General features: G+C 39.2%; 2 protein-coding genes across 2 annotated transcripts; both read left to right on the plus strand.

The window, feature by feature from the left end:
* The first annotated feature begins 748 nt into the window (after positions 1 to 748).
* Positions 749 to 9,785, plus strand: sf1 (splicing factor 1). Its single transcript, XM_043244261.1, is given in 14 exon segments — positions 749 to 1,134; positions 1,879 to 2,007; positions 3,872 to 3,947; positions 5,886 to 6,038; positions 6,132 to 6,221; positions 6,333 to 6,516; positions 6,592 to 6,707; positions 6,822 to 6,929; positions 7,042 to 7,228; positions 7,612 to 7,825; positions 8,546 to 8,710; positions 8,796 to 8,928; positions 8,930 to 9,003; positions 9,006 to 9,785. Coding segments are annotated over 14 exon segments (1,983 nt in total). The 5' UTR covers positions 749 to 887; the 3' UTR covers positions 9,113 to 9,785.
* Positions 9,786 to 10,648: 863 nt separating this feature from the next.
* pygmb (phosphorylase, glycogen, muscle b) lies at positions 10,649 to 20,466 on the plus strand. Its single transcript, XM_043245217.1, has 20 exons — positions 10,649 to 11,000; positions 12,378 to 12,479; positions 13,391 to 13,469; positions 13,557 to 13,660; positions 13,761 to 13,892; positions 14,137 to 14,248; positions 14,814 to 14,896; positions 14,999 to 15,142; positions 15,304 to 15,396; positions 15,515 to 15,661; positions 15,942 to 16,105; positions 16,596 to 16,710; positions 16,855 to 16,956; positions 17,054 to 17,201; positions 17,304 to 17,362; positions 17,445 to 17,586; positions 17,690 to 17,897; positions 18,037 to 18,171; positions 18,303 to 18,369; positions 19,064 to 20,466. The coding sequence occupies exons 1-20, from the start codon at positions 10,758 to 10,760 to the stop codon at positions 19,211 to 19,213; spliced, it is 2,529 nt and encodes an 842-aa protein (XP_043101152.1). The 5' UTR covers positions 10,649 to 10,757; the 3' UTR covers positions 19,214 to 20,466.
* Positions 20,467 to 20,520: the final 54 nt, after the last annotated feature.

Genomic DNA, 20,520 nt, shown 5'->3' on the forward strand with positions numbered 1-20,520 from the left:
TACTCCTATTCAACATATTTTCCAGTTTTATACAATGCTGAATCAGCATAGGACATATATCTTTGTGTATGCAATATTTAAAAATATAATTAACTATGATCATGAAAATAATTTATTGAAAGAATTTATTGCACACACTATTACAGGTAACTTTAACTTTCAAAGACAATGCTTTAAATTGCTCCTTGTACTGCTTTTTTTTATTAAAAGCCTCTCTATAAAGATGTTTACCAATAAAATGGCTCTAGAAAACCAGTTATGATGCACAGGCTACAAATGCTTGTGTACTGTTTAGATAAGTTTGTAAGTTTAAATTCTCAAAATTATGATTCTTCTACTTTTAAATCTAAAGGAAATTAACATACATATTTACATGCAGTTTATTGATTTAAATATCCATAGTCATAGAACATGATTACAATTTATAAAAACTACTAGTATTTTACATTATTATTATATTATTATTTTTCACATAAATATATTTTCCGAGTACATTATTCGTTAGAAAATAAATTGTACCACTGTTGGTTGCAGCGCTGATTAAGAGCATTTACAAAAACCAACCTACCATGCTAGGAGGCTGAGCCGTTTGCTGAGTGAGCACAAGCACGACCAATGAGAGAGCATTAAAATGCTCCGTCGGAAATACGACAGACCCTAAATGATCCAATGACTGTAAGCCACTCTTAGATTGACATAATGTCCGACCAATCGGATAGTTCCAAATTGACGTCAAATCTCCTTTGTCGATCTCGGCGGACGCCATCTTAGTCAGCGGGTGACAGAAGAAGGTTGCATGTTAGGAGACATACGTTGTTATTATTTAGAAAGGAAAAAGCTAAATTTTTGCTTATACTAAACCACGGAGAAGTCCCTGACGCCCAAAAATGGCAACGGGAGCCAACGCAACCCCGCTGGGGAAGTTGCACCCGAGTATTGGCGCTAAGCGAGGCTTTGACTCTGGCCCCGGCGCGGGTTTAATGGCACCGCCCGGGCCTGCCGTGACTTTCCCGCTGCAGAATTTACAACAACCGCAATTACCAAACCCAGGTTTCTCCCAGTTCCCCGGAGCCGTGAGTTCTGCGCTCTCAAGCCCAGTCGGAGTTGGACTGCCGTCGCAGGCGGGGAGTGGAGGTAAACAGCGTGGACGGGCCTGAGACTCGGGACAAACGGCCTGACCCTTTATAGTTGGGGCTGCATTAATCGCGCTCACTTGGATCTATTGTTTTGTAGGATTAAAAACTTGTAATATTACAAACTTGTAACATTTGCATGCGTTCGTAAAAACGGTTAACAAATATCATACATAATTTATCTTTTTTTGTACATGGGTAAGATTATTGAACTTTATACTATTTTAAATGTGTTCCTGTTAATCAAATACTTCAAGTATAATTAGTGCGTTTTTTTCGCACTCAAGGAGAGGAAAAAAGTATCTTATTTTTCGTTACAAACTAAACGCAAAAAATACGCAGTTGATGTTACTTGAATAGCCAAAAGGTGAAATAAATCCTGATAGTTTGCAGTATAATCAGTTTGAGGTTTTCTAACATACTAGCATAAAATGCATGTACGCATTTTTTTTTAAAAATCTAATAATCCTAAATTGTTTAAATCCAGTAATTGCTTGTGAAATATTGCTAACAATATAAGTTTATAAAAGTTTTTCTTGATACTACTTATACACTGAACAGCAGCACATTTCACACACACACACACACACACACACACATATATATATATATATATATATATATATATATATATATATATATATATATATATATATATTATTTATTTATTTTATTTATTTTTAGTGTGAGCAAAAGCCTTAGACTTTGCATGTAATCACATCTCATTAATACCATTCCCTGTTAGATTTTGGCCAAAAGAAGCGGAAAAGGAGTCGCTGGAGCAGCGAGACCCCTGATCAGAAGACTGTTATCCCGGGCATGCCCACCGTGATCCCTCCCGGTCTTACTCGGGACCAGGAACGAGCTTATATAGGTGAATATCTGAATTTACTCATTATAATGTGTGTTTAAGTCATATAGTTTAAGTTGCAGAACATTGTGTTTGTGAATGAGGGTTATTCTTTCTACGCCCAGACAGCTCACTTTTTTTGTCCCCAAACCTGTCGGTTTTTTTATTTCCTCACAGTTTGCACATCACATGCAGGATGTAATTGCTGAATTTCATTAGTCTGACTTCTTTGGTGATGATACTTAGGTCAATTAATGGGACATCTGGTTTTTGCTAACCGTCAATTTTAAAGTCTCAAAGAAAATGGTCATATAGGGATGTTTTTTTTTTCTCTCTCTCAGAGAAGTCAATCAACCGAAATTCAGCACTTTGCCCCCGTGTTCACTAGAATGTACTAACTCCATCGATGTGCAAAGTGAGGATGTTTTCTTTGTCTAGGAAGCACTGAGGTATTAGTAGCACTGTTTGCGTACCATCTGATGTCCATTAGCAAGAACCCACAGTGTTTTTCTGATGTTGCCGCTTGCTGTGAACTGTCTCCAGCTGCAGGACTCCATCACTGCTCATGTTTACTATGCAAAATGTCTTAAGTCTAATTTGCCTGCAAAGCAATGCAGGTCCAACATTGAATTGCGAAAGTCATCTCCATCCCCCAGTGTCTGAAAGCAGTGTGTAGTAAATTGCTTTCTCATTGCTGTCAGGCACTTGTTTTGCTATGGCATGTGGTGTAGTGTTTGCTCAACTATAATGGTACCTAGACCTACATCTCCTTAACTAGTCCTTTTATTGACACCTCATGTCTCTTACCTATCATCAACCTGCACCATTCAACTTGTGACCTGTGGGGTCTGATTCTCTTAAGCATGTCATAGAGAAATGCATGTGAAAACCCATTAAATGCTTCCATGAGTGATGCAAAACTTTGATTACAGGTCAGTTTTTGGTGTGGCTTGAGGCATAATTAAATCTAGTCTTTTGCATGAAAAAGAAAACAGTCCACTAAAGGCTGATCTGTTTGTCTGATTTCTAAATATTGCATCTCAGTTGTTCTAACTGATTTAGTATTGGTAACATCTGGTAAGTGGCTGTCATGACTTGATGAGTGTTGAATAATACTGAGGGTTGTTAGTGCTGCTAAAAGTTAGTCTTTTCACACTGGCGTTATCCTCCAAATAACTTCATCTCAAATCTCATTGAGGATGCAGTTGCTCAAGCCACTTAGCCAATATGATTTTATTTATTTTGAACCCGGCTTTTTGTCCCCCCTGGCAGGCCTTCATGTTTTGCCACCTTTTTAGACTTGACTATAGCTTGTGAAGTAATATATATATATATATATATATATATATATATATATATATATATATATATATATATATATATATATATATATATATATATATATATATATATATATATATATATATATATTTTTTTTTAAAATGTATGCTTGAAATGTGGATTTTAGTAGTTTCACTTATTGAAGTTGGTGGCATAAAATTGAAAGCCTGTTACAATAAACCTTTTTCTGAAATAGTTGTTTACTGAAACTCCTCCAGCTCTCTGGATTTTAAATTGGCCAAACCTTCAAATTTTCTAGATGTTTGGGGAAATCTGTGTGGGCTTATAAGAATGCTTTCAAGCTCAAACGTTAATGTGTTTTCCAGAAATCTGGTGGGATTTCAGTATTTCAGAAAATTTGGATCAAAAGTCTTCAGTTGACCTTGATTCTTAGTGAACTGACAATTACCATGGTAATTGTATTTATTGTTTAACTTTAGTCACATGAGTTTTACAGTGTACTGTCTGCTTTTGTGGGTTTTTGTTGTTGTTAACCACAATTCTCTCCATCCTTGTTTTTTTTTCTTCCTAACCTGATTTCTTCCAGTCCAACTGCAGATCGAAGACCTGACACGTAAACTGCGTACAGGAGACCTGGGAATCCCTGTTAACCCTGAGGACAGGTCGGAATAACGATTTAAACCCACCAACAGTAACATTTCCTTTACCTTTTTAATGCGCCATTTTATGTGAGGCCAGTTCGTAAGTGTACTAATGTGTATTTAGGGGTAAGTGATTGTAAAAAGAAAGTCTAAATGCCATGCTCTGAAATGACCTCATATCTTTGCCTTTCTTTAGTTAGAGAACAAACAAAATGTCTTTATTTATCAAACTGGCTTTGTTACATGCCTAATAAGATTTTGAAATGCTTAGTTGAATTTTAGAGAAGCATTTGGTGAGGCAAGTGAGGCAAAGATATGACTGAAGGCCATTATGATAGGATATTTTCATATCAAAGATTAGACTTTCATGTTATTCAGTTAGAGCTGCTAGGTAACTAGTCAATGCTACATACTCTGAATTTAGCTGTTTTGCAGACCATATCATATGACAGTAAAGTTTAATTACACGGCATAGAACCTTACTTTACCAAAGCAATGGAAATCTTGATCGTCTTAAGTAAATGTAATTTTATTCTGTGGTTTATTCTTTTTTTGCATGCATGACTATTTTCTATGAAAAAACTGTACTATGAAGGCTGGTGTAGAATTGTATTTTCATTGATTCCAGTGTAGTTCTTGTAGTCTAAGGTAGCAGTTCGGTTTAGTCATTTAAATGCATATTGAATTTTATTAGATTATACAATGCATTTTTAATGCCCCTTCTTTCTAACTTCCAAAATGCAGTGTTGATGAGAACAATCGAGTCCTTAATCCTAAAATCTGAATGGTTGGTTAATTGGATGGTCATTAATGGTTTTCCATAATGGGGCTACCACCATTTTGTTCAGGAACTTCCACAGAATTCCAGATTTCCGCACTGGAAGACTGCTCGGAGGAGAGTCCTCTGACCTTTTCTTTCTGGAATAACCATAACCTTAACACTGATCACTTTGGCCGCTCATAGACTTCATAAGAATCCAACATAGCAGGAAATGTCATGTTTCTGACGTGAGAGTGTCTTTCTAGTAGCCACACCCCTTGCTCTCCGAACAGCCTTAGGTTCTCCGGCAGAATCTTAATCTGACGTTTTTACACCGCCAACTCTAAAAAGGTTCTTCTCAAAGGTCTATCCACTCCAGGATTTAGGAACGATCGCTCATCAACTTCCAGCTCGCAAAACAAAGCTGGGGGGTGCTTCAGGTTGTCAGCGCTGGAGATAACAGTCCAAAAGAAAACCAGCAGAAAATTCTTCCCTCTTTTTTTCCCCCCACTTTTCTCCTCTTCGGGTTGCCTCATGAATTTGTCACGCTTGTGTGGCTGTCTTGTTTGAGAGCTGTTGAAGGTTAATATTTAATCCAAATTTATTTCTCTAACCCAAATTCCCCCTCTCGTAACTTTTTTCAAGCACAGAGCCTCATTGTGCAGGTTAACAGGTTTTCAGCACCATCCAAGGGGAAGGTAACAGTTGGAGTGCTCTCTGAGAACGCATAAAGGTTTAGATCAGAATTCAAGATCAGACGCTTTTCAAGTGTGTTGGTTGCCCCGTTTGTCTCAGATGTCATTTTTCCATCTTCCACATAATATAGAGACTATAAAGGCCCATTTTATTACCGTTTCAAAATTCGGTGGACTCTTTGGCACCAAGTTTCGAAGTCATTTTTAGAAGCTGTTCTTAATCTAAGCTTCAAGCTTTTTGATCTGTAGAGTGTTTTCCGCTCCTTTTTCCCCCCAGTATAATACTTTTTCATTAGTGAGCTTCCCTCCCTTTTCACATCTTTCCCATCAGAACGTGAGCACTCTGGGGCATCCCATGCACTTTTTGAATGACCACAGAACAAGTCAAAACAATGCCAGTCAAGAGTAGGCAAGCAGTTGAATTTTAAACTGTTGAGGGTGTTAGTATTGCTTTAAAATTTTGACTTTGTGCTGCATCTTCCTGTTGTTCATTCTTTTTCACAGATCTCCATCTCCTGAACCCATATACAACAGCGAGGGGAAGAGACTTAATACACGTGAATATCGGACACGTAAGAAACTGGAGGAAGAGAGGCATTCTCTCATTACAGAAATGGTGGGACTGAACCCTGAATTCAAACCCCCTGCTGACTACAAGTATGTGTTCTACAAATGATCCATCTTTGCCTTTTTATCGTCTCTCTGGTTGTGGAATCAGATATTTATTTGTCAAATGGTTTTCTTTCTCAGACCACCAGCTACTCGGGTCAGTGACAAGGTAATGATTCCTCAGGATGAGTATCCAGAGATCAACTTTGTTGGGCTTTTGATTGGGCCACGGTGAGTTGAGCTCTTATTTATTTATATTTATTTATTTATTGGCAGATTTGAGTCTCTACAATCAAAGTAACTTCCCTTTGGTCTTTTGTATGTTTTGTTTGTTTTTTCCAGTGGAAACACTCTGAAAAACATTGAGAAGGAGTGCTGTGCTAAGATCATGATCCGTGGTAAAGGCTCAGTAAAGGAGGGAAAGGTGGGTCGTAAAGATGGACAGATGCTTCCAGGAGAAGATGAACCTCTTCATGCACTGGTCACTGCTAACACTATGGAGAATGTCAAGAAGGCTGTAGAGCAGGTCAGTCCATTTCAGACATGCTTGGAAGTTAAAAAAAAAAAAGAATATCTTTCATCTTTTTTTTGTTGTCCACAGATTCGTAATATCCTCAAGCAGGGCATTGAGACCCCTGAAGACCAGAATGACCTGAGAAAGATGCAGCTGAGGGAGCTGGCACGACTCAATGGCACACTGAGAGAAGATGATAACAGGTGAGGGATTAGATGCAGATTTCTTGTGCAGCATGTGGGTAAATGTTGTAGATGTTAGATACTTATCAGTGTCTATTTTTTATTTTTATTTTTTTTCGTCCTTCCCCTTCTCAGAATTTTACGCCCATGGCAGAGCACTGAGCCTCGCAGCATCACAAACACAACTGTATGTACGAAGTGTGGTGGAGCAGGTCACATCTCATCAGACTGCAAGTTTACCAGGTAACCCCAGCCAGTCATTTTTTTCCCCTGCCAAGTAATTTTCCACTACCTGGTTACTGTCAAATATAGTTCAGACAGCACAGTTAAGGTTAATTGTTTTTCTACTCTTCAGTTCCTTTGCACAACGACCTGGTGAACCACCCCAGTCTGCTCAGGATAAGGCTCGAATGGATAAAGAGTACTTGTCTCTTATGGCAGAGCTAGGAGAGGCTCCGGTCCCTTCCTCCAGTGGGGGCCACAGTAATCCCCCCCCTAGTGGACCTCGTCCTTCAGGACCCAGTAATAACCAGCCTCCACCAGTAAGCCCAAAGACTTCTATTTTTCTTCTTGTAGGCCAATTCCATCATAATTAGCATGCATACGCTACTATTAAAATATTGTGGGTTAAGAAAAGTTTTTACATGTTTTTGGAAAAAAAACTTGTTCTTTATGGTTTATTTTATTTAAAATTCAGTTCTCAGCAGCCAGTCTATAGTGTCAAATGTTTGTTTAGTAATCACGCTAATATGCTGATTTCCTTGAAAAACACTTTTTGTAGTGTGTAACTCATTTGATGTGTGCTCGTCTTGACTGTCAATTGATTAATGCATCCTTAAAAGAATAAAAGTTTTACTAGCGTTTGAAGAGAAACCCAAGATCTCTCTCTCTCTCTCTCTCTCTCACTCTCTCAAACACCTTTCAGAATCGTCCTCCTTGGATGAATTCAGGTCCTACTGATAACAGGAATTTCCATGGCATGCACCAGGGTCCTGGTGGCCCTCACAACTTTCCTCCACCAATGCCAAACATGGGCGGCCCTCCTATGCCACCAAACCCCAATGGAATGCCTCCACCCTGGATGCAGCCACCCCCTCCTCCAATGAATCAAGGCCCAGCACCTCCCGGACACCCTATGGGTAAGTATAACCTGTGATTTGTTCAGTAATTCCTGCTTAATAGAGCATATAACTTTGAACTGAAAGGATAGGTATATTTATATTATATTTAAAGGGTTACACCCCAAAATAAAAATTGTCATTATCCACTGGACTGGGGGTCCATTATGTTGTCATAAAGCTTTGTCTTCAGAACGCAATTTAAGATATTTTGGATGAAAACCGGGAAGCTTAGGACTTTCCCATTGACTGCCCATTACCACTCTCAAGTTTCAGTATGAAAGACATCAACAGCATATTGGTGTTATGGAGAGTATAAACTAAGTGGAAACAGTGTACTATCAGTTGCAACAAAACATGTATTTTTACATGTATTTACAATTGGATTTGAATAGAAACCGCACATCTGTGGCGTGGCTGTAACAACTGTATGCTATTTGCGTCTAGTGGATATTCAAAAAATAAAATAAAACAGAGCTACGTTGATAGTGTTACTATAAATGAGAAGGTCACAAGCCTGGTTTTCATCCAAAATCTTCTGTTCTCAAAACAAAGTAAGCTTTTATAGGTTTGGATTGACATGGGGGTAAGTGATTTGATTGACACAGATTTAATTTTGGGGTGGAGTATCCCTTTAAATTGACTTGCATCTTTATTTAGAAATATTTATTAGCTGCCAAACTTGGATACTCAAGTGTTCCAGAAAACTAAAGGCATTTCCTTCTCTTGTGCGGTGGTCAGGTTTATTGCCGCCACCCATGGGTATGATGCCCCCACCTCCACCTCCTCCCAACAACCAACCTCCCCCTCCACCCTCAGGACCTCTGCCACCATGGCAACAGCAGGCCCCTCCCCCACCACCCACCAGCAGCATGGCAACCAGCGCTCCATTGCCTTGGCAGCAGAGTAAGTATATATTACAGTAGTAAACAGCGGATGTCATTTAAAAGGTTTACTTTTGCCTCAGACTGATTTGTTTTTGTTTTTCCAGATACAACCACCACATCCACCCCTGCCACTGGAAACCTGCCACCCTGGCAACAGCCTCAGCAGACGGCTACTTCAGCTGCTCAGCCCCCTCCCATGGGCACCCCCTCTATGGTGCCGCCTCCACCTGGGGTCCAACCCCACTTCCCCTGGTGCCCCCTCCCCTCCACCACCACCTCCACCTGGCTCAGCAGGCATGATGTATGCACCTCCTCCCCACCCCCACCCATGGACCCTAACTTTGTCACCATGATGGGGATTCCTGGAATGCCACCTTACGGGATGCCACCTGCACCTCCACCGCCTCCGCCCCAGAGTTAAAGGCTCCATTTAGTCTCTATGGCCCTGTGACTATACAGTAATGCCTAAAATATACATCACAGGACTGTACCTAGTTCTGTTCATTTAACAGCTTGATGTGATTAGTTGCTAAAGGTTTATTTTTTTTCCCTTTGATCTTGGTTCAGATTTGTTTCCCATGTTTGGACACAGAAATCGAGCTAGTGTGAGAGAGACGGGAGCGTGGTTAATTTGTAAATTTGCTTCAATTGTAATGATTTTTAACTGTAGTATTTGATCTGTTGGTTGAATATTTGTTCAAAATGTTGATGTGCAGGGAATGTGTGTTTTTTGATTTCGTTTCTGCCAGCCTGCTTTCATGTTTTCTTTCTGAACCCTCTCCAGTGAGTAAAAATGGCATCTGCTTGAGATTCAGTTAGCAACATTCCAACAGGTGTATAAACAACCATTTACACTCTTAACCAACTGTGCATTTGTTGCTGCATAGTACCAAAAGACATTTGTCTTCAAGATGTTGTAGATGATTGGCTTATTCTGTTAGGTGCTCTGTATAATTTGTGCTCACTTTGCATCCCATCCCTCCCAAAATAGTTTTTATTTAAAAGTAACTTTTCATTAATTGCCTTCCACCAAATGTATTTCAATATTTTTGTAATGAAGCATTCAACTAAATAAAAGTTGGCATGGTGTTGAATTGTCATGTTTGTTGCACTAACATCAGGTCTCTACTTGGCGTTAACCAGTAGCATTAATCAATATCAATTTCTTTTTAGTAGTGTTCTTTTTTTTTTTTTTTACTAGATATGCACCTTCTTTGCATTTTCTTTGCTCAACAACACAGGGCCTGTTTCATAAGTTTACCAAATAAACCAGTCTTATTACAGTCCTGTCTTATTTTGAACCAAATCAACTGGCAAGTCAGACTAACTCAAATAAACCTGGCTTATTTGGTTAACTTGTTTTATGAAATGGCCCCTAGTTCTTAAAAACACTAGTTTGTGTCATTTAATTGGTCTTGCTGTAAAACACAAACACGTTGTGAACAAGATTCGACACACCTGTTGAAGTTAAAGATAAAAGTACAATCTGAAAATGTAGATTCCAGCTGAACAAGCAAACATAAGGCCACAATAACAAAAGCCTCAAGTTACAAGGCAGCAGAAGGCTCTTAAGATAGCCATTAGGTTTTTGAGGTAAGTTAACATCAAACTGGTTGCAGGAGTTAATTGCAGTGCAAATATATATAAAAAATCTGGTGATACTGGTACCCTCAGACTTTCCCATTATTCTCTCTACTGTAATCTCAGTTAGGCTAGCAGTGTGCGAATTACTCGGTGACCCCCAGAATGAAAATTATGTGAACATTTTCAGAAGCGTTCTTTTGCGCACGCGGTCTCGCAATTGGCTTATCGGGACCCCAACTGAATTACCCACGATCAACTTAACCAATAACTAACCAGCGTTTAATAAACGATGGCCCGCCCAGACTGTAAATACATAGTGGCCGTGTATATATATAGAGGGGAGCGCGCTCCGCCAATGAGCGCGCTTGACCCTGAAGCATCTGCTGGAGATCACGGTGACGCGCGTCGCAACACACGCAGGAGGCATCACGTAGACTATATCCCTGGTGCGCCAGACCTCCTATTATATAACAAACTACAAGATGTCCAAGCCACTGACGGACCAAGAGAAGAGGAAGCAAATTTCCGTGCGAGGTCTCGCCGGGGTTGAAAACGTCGCAGACCTCAAGACCAATTTTAATCGCCATCTGCACTTCACTTTGGTTAAGGACCGTAATGTTGCAACGAAGCGCGACTACTACTTCGCCCTGGCGCACACCGTCCGAGACCATTTGGTGGGAAGATGGATCCGGACGCAGCAGCATTACTACGAGAAGGACCCTAAAGTAAGAAAGACTCGAATGCCGCAGTTTCATCCTTCATTCCGGGTCCGCACGTACACCACCGACAGGCGGGAGGAGGGTCGAATCACACAACCGACACAATGTTGCGCAGCAGAGCCGCAACACTGCAAAAGGAAACATGTTTGTCTTTCTTGCCAGTTTAATAGCGTAGTCTTTATATCGCATCAGGAAATGCCGCTTAATGCTAATGGCTCGGCAGATGGCAATGTCTTTTTTCAACAATTGCGTAATCTTTTCGTGACTGATGTCAGTGGCGAATGCATTCAGTGTCCCGTAGATCAAATGACACGAATGTACTGTGCGTCCTTCACAACTGTATCAACAGGTCAAATTGTTATTTTACACACACACATATATATTATATGTACATATTACACCAAATAGCTTTCTCTTATGCTCATCTGCAAATATCTATCAAATTACTGCATTGAACCGCTGAATTTACAAAAAAACCCAACTTAATTTAATTTAACATAACGTGATGCGTTCATATTTAAGTTAAAAAATATTCAGTTAATCACGTCATGAGAATTTCTGCATGCATTGTCGTGATTGGTTTTCCTACTTGTGTTTATTTGCATACAGAATTGTGATTGGTTCGGTCCTAAAACCGCAAAAAAGGTCTGCAGTTGTCACATGAAGTTAATTTACATCCTTGATATGTTACATCATAGATATAGCCTCATAGATCAAATTTTAAAAAATGCTATTTTAAAAAGAAAAGGCAAAAGTAACCCTAAAACTTGAGATTACCTACTTTGGAAGTACTTGTAATTCCTACAGAAAATGTAAGGTTCTATTTTCTTCTTTTTTTTTTGAAAAATTAAGAGCTAAAAGACTTGCAGTTGTACGATTAAAATGAGTTGCATGGTAGTCTATTGTTTCTGTGTATCTGGAATTTGTCTGGCATCCTGACCTTAAGTTTACCCTTAAATGCTGACAGCTAATGCTGCTATTTTTACATGAGCGGGGTGTCAGAGACACAGAACAAATGTTCTTCTGTCCTAACCTTTGTTATCATTTATAGACGAGAGACTAAATATTACAAGCTAGTTTTTTTGTGCGCTAGCAAATCCTCCATGATAGTTGTCGTCGTGCAGACCTCAGGTGATTGAATTCAGTGAAGTCTCAGACGTTCAGTACAGATTAGGCTTGCGTTGTGCACCTGTCACAATAATGCTCGTCACTAGAAAGGCTAGTCTGCTCAACAGCAGGGGCTTTTATGGCTCGTGCTTCATCGTTGCTCGAAATGGCTCTCAGCTGTTGGCGTTAAATATAAAAAATTATAAATAAAAATGCTCTTTTTGAAAGGTTATTATTTTTATTTTTCACCTTTCTCTTTCTTTGTCTCATCTCTAGCGCGTGTACTATCTCTCTCTGGAATTCTACATGGGACGGACCCTTCAAAACACCATGGTAAACTTAGCTTTGGAGAATGCCTGTGATGAGGCCATCTATCAGGTGAGGACATATTTACAAATATGTCAAGCATCAACAAACCCATGCAAAAAGCCCACTGAATTTAGGGTGATGGAAATGGAAGTGTTTAAATGATAACTTGTTTCCAGGTTATGGCCTACAAGAATGTAAACCTTGCAGTACTTTATAAGGATGTGAATGAATTGAAGTGTGACATTTCTGTACCACTAGTGGCACAAAAAAGAATTGCACTCTGTTTGAATGGTCCTACTGCAGTAGTGTCTGAACTTGTTCTTGTAAACGCTCTAGAGTTTAGCTCTAATCAGCTCCGACACACTCGCCTGGAAGAGTGAGTCTGAAGATCTGGATTAGCTGGTTCAAGTCTGTTTAATTATGATTGGAGCTAAATTCTGCAGGATGCAGGCTATCCAGGAACAGGTTTAGACACCCCTGTCCTACTGTGTTCTACATAATAACATTGGCCCAGCCAGTGGTGTGTGTGTGTGTGTGTGTGTGTGTGTGTGTGTGTGTGTTGGTGAGGGACTATTCATTTGTCCAAATAGAGGAGATCTATAACACAAGTGGAGAATTATCAGTTAGCATTCCATTAATTTCAGTTCTTTAACTTTTAAAAATAACATTTTGCATAAAGAGGTCATTTTCAGTCACCAGTGATAGCATAATAGTAAATAAGGAGCTATAAATAAAGAGCTTATGGATGAGATCTAGAGCATTATGCATTGTAATACTGCTTAAATCTTAGATCAGTTGCCTCTGGCTCTTTAATTCTAATTAAGAAATGAAAGGCAAGTCTCGATAGGCACTGCTATGCTGAAAATGCCTACAAATATGTGTGATGAAAGACGAAACCAGGCAACAAAGCATGCTTTGTGCTCTCAGAGGTTACAAACCTTCTTTGGTCCCTCTTGTTCTCATATTCTGTTTCTTCTCAGCTGGGTCTGGATATGGAGGAGTTGCAGGACATGGAGGAGGATGCTGGCCTGGGAAACGGAGGCCTTGGTCGACTGGCAGGTGACCTTACTCTCTTTTAAATGTGTTGATCTTAAGATTAATAGAGGGCTTGTAGTAATAGAGAGCTTCATTTGTCTTTTTCTGCAGCTTGCTTTCTGGACTCCATGGCGACCTTGGGCCTGGCAGCATATGGATATGGAATCCGCTATGAGTTTGGAATCTTCAATCAGAAAATCATGAATGGCTGGCAGGTAGAGCATTATTTCAACAATATATATCTCAGTGAAACGTATTTCAGCTCACCTCGATGGTGCGTTTGGGTTTTAGTAAATGATTGACATTACCCGACAGGTGGAGGAAGCAGATGATTGGCTGCGTTACGGCAATCCTTGGGAAAAAGCCCGGCCTGAATACATGCGCCCTGTGCATTTCTATGGTCGAGTGGAACACCACCCCGAAGGAGTGAAATGGGTGGACACACAGGTCAGAGCAAAGCAGCCATATATCGGCATTTAATTCAAATGAACATGCCATTAATTGCATTGCGAGATACAAACTCGTTTTTAGGGTGAGTTTGATTTTTTTGATAGACATTGATACTTTTAATTAACAAGGGCATCACAAAGTTCAGTAGAGCCTAAAGCATAACAGCTAATATGCAAGGCAAGACCCAGAATGTGACGTGTACATTACATTACCAATAAATCTGTACCTGTTGTCTCACCAGGTTGTCCTTGCCCTTCCCTATGACACACCTGTGCCAGGATACAGAAACAACATTGTTAATACAATGAGGCTCTGGTCTGCCAAAGCTCCATGTGAATTCCACCTCAAAGATTGTGAGTTCTCCTTAATCACTAGATGTTTAGAAGACTGTCCCTATGAGCTTTATTATTCATTATAAGCCCTAACATTCATTTATCATTCTGTATATATGTAGTATTAGGCCTACTTATAAATGTGACCCTGAACCACAAAAGCAGTACCATACAACATTGTCAAAATTTATAGTTTTTTCGTTAATGCCAAAAATCATTAGGGTATTAATTAAAGATTGTGTTCTATGAAGATTTTTGTAAAATTCCTACCATAAATATATTAAAACTTTATTTTTGAATAGTAATATGCATTGCTAGGTTTGGAGTACTTTAGAGGCAATTTTCTCAATAATTTGATTGTTTTGCAGATTTTTAAATAGTTGTATCTCAGCCAAATATCGTCCTGTCCTACAAACCAATTTTAAACCATTTTAAAACTTTTGACATGGTTTTGTCATCCAGCTTAACAAATGCATATGTAATTTATTTTAAAAAAGAAACCTTACTGACCCCAAACTGTTGAATGGAAGTGTGAACTGTATTTTTTTGAGCCTTTGAGGCTGAGATTTTCTCTCTCCCCAACCAGTTAATGTTGGTGGATACATCCAGGCCGTTCTGGACAAGAATCTCGCTGAGAACATCTCCCGTGTGCTTTACCCTAATGACAATGTGAGTGCAACTCAGGTCTACTAGCGATTTCATATTAAGAAACAAATCTCACGACTCTTAGAGCCTAAATGTAAACGGATTCCTCCTGTTTGTATATGTCAGTTCTTTGAGGGGAAAGAGTTGCGTCTGAAGCAGGAGTATTTTGTGGTGGCTGCAACTCTCCAGGACATTATCCGCAGGTTTAAAGCCTCCAAGTTTGGCTCAACTGAGGTGGTGCGCATGGATCTGACCACACTGCCGGATAAGGTAAGACAGCCAGGGAGCTCTTTGTTAACACACAGGACTGAGAATGTTCAACAGTTTGTGTCATATGTGCTGTGACTCATTAATTTGAATAAAACTGAATAATAAAACCAAATGCATTAAAAACTGCTAACAAAGTTAAGTCATTTGTCCTTTTTGTATAGGTTGCTATACAGTTGAATGACACTCATCCTGCAATGGCCATCCCAGAGCTGATGAGAATACTGATGGATGATGAGAAACTATCCTGGGACATGGTGAGCTAGAAATATTCCTTGTCATACTCAAAAAACCCCTATAAAATTTAGCCCACGTGGACCAACATCATGTTTAACTCCTCTTCTAATTTGTTTTTCTCTCGCGCTTTATTCTCAGGCTTGGGACATCACTGTGCGTACTTGCGCATATACCAACCACACTGTCTTACCAGAAGCTCTGGAACGCTGGCCCGTCGACCTGTTCCAAAACCTCCTGCCCCGTCACCTAGAGATCATCTACGAGATAAACAGACGTCATCTGGAGGTCTGGGAACATATGTTTTCTTCATGGCACACTGCATTTAAAATGACGTAAACATGAATCTGATGTTTTTAAAAGGGTTGGGAGATCAGTAACTGCATTAGGACTGTAGGACCGTGTCCACTCCAAATAAGGAGTAAACTGCACAGTGAGGTTATATAAACAACCTCTTCTGCTCTACATGACTCAGCATCAGTAAATCGCAGATGACTGCAAACTTCCCATGTACTTTCTTGCCTGTTGCACTCTGTTTTGACCTTACGTCTTCCGTCTTGTTTCTCAGCGGATCTCTGCGCTTTACCCTGGTGATTATGATCGTTTGAGACGCATGTCTCTTATTGAGGAGGGCGGACAGAAGAAGATCAACATGGCTCATCTCTGCATCGTTGGCTCTCATGCAGTTAATGGCGTGGCACAAATCCATTCAGACATTATTAAGGACACTGTGTATGTCTTTAAATGTTTTTATATTACAGCTCAGTGGCCCCAAAATGTATCAGGACACCTAAATCACATTTAAAAATATATTCTACTCTTTAAAGGTTTGAGTTGAAGAAGATTTAATGCTTTCAAAAGTTTCTCAAGGCTAGGCTGCATTTATTTTATGACAAATCCCGTAAAATGCACAAATACTATAAAATATTATTACAATTTAATACGTTTTCTTTTTTTATTTATTTTAAAATGTGATTAATTCCCTTGATAGCTAGTCATTACTCCAGTCTTCAGTGTCAAGAAACATTTATTATGATTATGATTGTTCAAAAGTCCACAAATTTGTTTTGAGGAAAGACAACGTAAGCATGCCACATATTATATATTTGCGTCTTAAATGTCCAAATATTTTTAAGGGCACTGTACTGATTATATCAATATTATTATAATTTCTTGTAGTGTTTAGCTCTATCTAATTTGACTGGGTTCATTTTATGTACAGTTTTAAGGACTTCTATGATGTGGACCCAGAGAAGTTTCAGAACAAGACCAATGGTATCACACCTCGTCGCTGGCTTGTCATGTGTAACCCTGGACTGGCTGAGGTTATCGCTGAGGTAAAGAACATTGCTGATTAAAAAATAGTTAGGGGGCACTACTGAGAAAACATACAAAAAGTACAATAACCGTACTTGATTTTAGCGTTTAGAAGCCAGTCAAAAGAAACACTGTGAAAATGAAGTCATAATGTCTTACAATAGAGAATCGGAGAAGACTACATCCGTGACCTGAGCCAGCTGAAGAACCTCTTGAAGTTTGTGGATGATGATGCTTTCATTCGAGACATTGCCAAAGTCAAACAAGTGAGACAAAATACATCCCACAATCAAAGTGAAATTTAGTGCATATTCACCATAAACACGATTGCCATCACATGATATATTGCTTTGGCTTTTTCAGGAGAATAAGATGAAATTTGCAGTGCATCTAGAAGAACAATACAAGGTGAAGATTAACCCAAACTCTATGTTTGATGTCCAAGTGAAGAGGATCCATGAATACAAAAGACAGCTGATGAACTGTCTGCACATCATCACCCTCTACAACCGTAAGTCGACAATAAACCAAGTCATGCAAATCTAGCATGTTACTGGAAAGTTCAAAACATTTATTTCATAACTATTGAAACATTACTATTTTGTGTAATCAGGCATCAAGAAGGAGCCTAACAAGACCTGGACTCCTAGGACCATTATGATTGGAGGAAAGGTGAGAGTGATCGCTTCACTGACCAATCAGATCTGTTCTACTTAAGTCCAAGTGCTAATTGCCTAAATCATGCATCTTCAAGGCGGCTCCTGGGTATCACACTGCTAAGATGATCATCAAACTGATCACAGCAATTGGAGATGTGGTGAATAATGACAGTGTGGTGGGAGATCGTCTGAAAGTCATCTTCCTTGAGAACTACAGAGTTACACTGGCTGAGAAAGGTAGGATGCAAACTTACAGTTAGATTTTATCATTGGATCAGCGTTTTGTCTTATCAATTCACTCACACGTCTCACTCCGCTTGCCTCTTTTTCTCTTTTTCAGTCATCCCTGCAGCTGACCTGTCCGAGCAGATCTCCACAGCGGGAACAGAAGCTTCTGGAACAGGCAACATGAAGTTCATGCTGAACGGAGCTCTGACCATCGGCACCATGGATGGGGCTAACGTGGAGATGGCAGAAGAGGCGGGAGAAGAGAACCTCTTCATCTTCGGCATGAGAGTGAAGGATGTGGAAGCTTTGGATAAGAAAGGGTGACAGCAAGCATTACATAACGATTTACTGCAAAGCATTAGATGTGATTTATTTATTTATTTCAGTTTTAGTGCACTGAACAAATGAGGGTGTCAGGTACAGTTCAGCTTGACTTAGTTGAAGTTGGTTTGTTTCCAGATATGATGCCATGGAGTATTATAACCGCATTCCAGAACTGAAGCAAGTCATGGATCAGATCTCTGGAGGATTCTTCAGCCCTGGAGAACCTGATCAGTTTAAAGACATTGTTAAGATGTTGATGCACCACGACAGGTAAGAAAAGTAAAAATCAGTGCTATGTCTTTTTTCTTGATATCTTAGTCCTATTCCATTCCTTTTCTCACATAGCCACGGTTCAAAAGTGATCATATAAATTGTGAATTATTTTGGTTGTCTGGTTGCAGGTTCAAGGTGTTCGCTGACTATGAAGACTACATCAAATGTCAGGACAAAGTCAGCGCCCTGTATAAGGTTTGTATTACAAAAAAAAAAACATGAAATGTTTCACTGTAGGTTTTCTAGCCCAAGCCTTTAGTTTAATCACAGCCTAGCCATATAGCCTAGTTTTATTTGCTACATACTTGATAAGAAGGACATTTTCATTCTAGAGACCATTTTATTACACAAAAATACATTTGAACATATAAATAAATTATAAATAAAAATATATTCGAACAGACAATTTCAAATGGTAGTAACATAGTAATATTACCAGTTGTATTTTTGATTAAATAAATGCAGCCTTGTAATGTATTCAAAAAAAAATCTAAATATTAAGAAAATCGCCTTTCCAAATAACATTCTTATAAATGCATATCAAAAATGTAGTTTTAATATATTTATGGTCGCAATTTTACTAAATATGTTTATGGAAAATAATTTTTACTTAATATCTTTGTGAATTTTGGGATCAAATAAAAATCATTTTGACCAAACAGTGTATTGTTAACTACTGCTACAAATATGCCCATAATTAATTTTGTGGTCCATGGTCACATATGTAAAAAAGAAAAAAACTACTTTTGGGACTTTGAATTCATCAGTGACACAACACTTATAATGAATTTCTAATTTATTATAATGCTTTAAAGAGTTTTAGCACACACCAGAAAAACAGTTGCAGGAACTGACTCGAAAAATGCTCCTTTTCCTTATTCTACATCAGAATACTAAAGAATGGACCAAGATGGTCATCCACAACATAGCCGGTTGTGGCAAATTCTCCAGCGACCGCACCATCGCCCAGTACGCCCGTGAGATCTGGGACATGGAGCCTAGTCTGGAGAAGATCGCAGCTCCAGACGACTCCCGCTAAGTCCTTCCACAGCATCAGAATCTTCCTGTTGTAGCTGTTCTCACATTTAAGTTTATTTACCATTGTGACGATGTAGAAAGGTGATTTTAACGTTGACATGTCATAGGAGATGTTTCTCCATCTTGCCGTCAGACAGCCAGAATACCTCACAACTTCCCTGCTCGAGCGACGAGCTGTCAACGCATCTAGCTTTGTGGCATGTTAATATACAGTATATGTTGGTGTAAGAATGTTAGTTTTTTCTGTGAAATATTATGAAAAGATATGAAGTATTTGTCTATCCATGCCAGCAGAACAGCACAGCCTCATCCCAGAGAACCGAACATACACTGTGAGGGCAAAAAGTATAGCAAAAATGTTCATTTAGCCACTTATCACAGCATGATGACTGTTATCAGAAACCACCTTTTTTTTTGTGCGTGTGTGTGTTGTTTAAGCTTTGAATCACTTATACTATTTCTATTTCCAACAGGCATTTATTACATAACCAGTTTGGGCTTTAATTAGTTTGAATATGGTGCAGTAACAGTCAAACCGATATAAAATACCTGTCCTGTCATATGTTCTGTCTTCTTAAAACGACCTGCCTTAACCATACAAGTGTTGTTTGTGTATGTTTAGGTCTGTATCTCTGCCTGTCTTACGCTGGCCTGGTAATGCTCCTGACTTGTTCTTTCGCCCACGGAGCTCCTCACTTTAGCACTTTAGGCATGATCTGTCACTTTTGTCCTCATGAAGTGCTGTACTGTAATTCTTTCCACACGTACTGTTGTAACTCCGGACTGGTTTTCACACCACATAAAATAAGACCTGCAGGAATGATCATGGGGCCCTGCTGAAAACTGTGCTTGAATCTAGTGAGGTAGCAAAACCAATATAACACTGAAGTGTGATTCTCCGTATCGGCCAGGCTGTGTTCAAGACCCTGATGTGTATTTACTCAAGATATATTGTAATAGACTTATATATTTAGAATAGGAAATGAATGTATGGTGCAGTGCAATTAAACTAGGCATAAATTGCCGGTTTAGTGATAACGGAAGGTGGTGTATTTATGTCATTCCTACATGGACTCGCAACCTAACCTGCAACTAGTTAGCAGCTCCAGCCGCCACCGTCCCCTCCGGTGATCTTGTCAGGTTTTTTTTGTTCTCTCTGAATGTTTTGCCCATATTGTGGGTAACAAGACACACCAAACAGTCCCGCGGATGCCCTTGAAGAGTAACAAAATGAAATAAAGTGATTAAGAGTGATTATTTGCCGTTTTGGATTCTTTACTTTTGAAAGAAGCTTCTTCATTTCTCTCT

Source organism: Puntigrus tetrazona, chromosome 7 (assembly GCF_018831695.1).
Source record: "Puntigrus tetrazona isolate hp1 chromosome 7, ASM1883169v1, whole genome shotgun sequence".
Lineage (NCBI taxonomy): Eukaryota > Metazoa > Chordata > Actinopteri > Cypriniformes > Cyprinidae > Puntigrus > Puntigrus tetrazona.

Bases quoted from the DNA above. Each gene is read 5' to 3' on its own strand.
- pygmb (XM_043245217.1), top strand. From the start codon at position 10,758: ATGTCCAAGCCACTGACGGACCAAGAGAAGAGGAAGCAAATTTCCGTG. The intron at 13,470-13,556 runs GTGACCTTACTC...CTTTTTCTGCAG, and splicing joins AGGCCTTGGTCGACTGGCAG to CTTGCTTTCTGGACTCCATG. The intron at 15,397-15,514 runs GTGAGCTAGAAA...CTTTATTCTCAG, and splicing joins AGAAACTATCCTGGGACATG to GCTTGGGACATCACTGTGCG.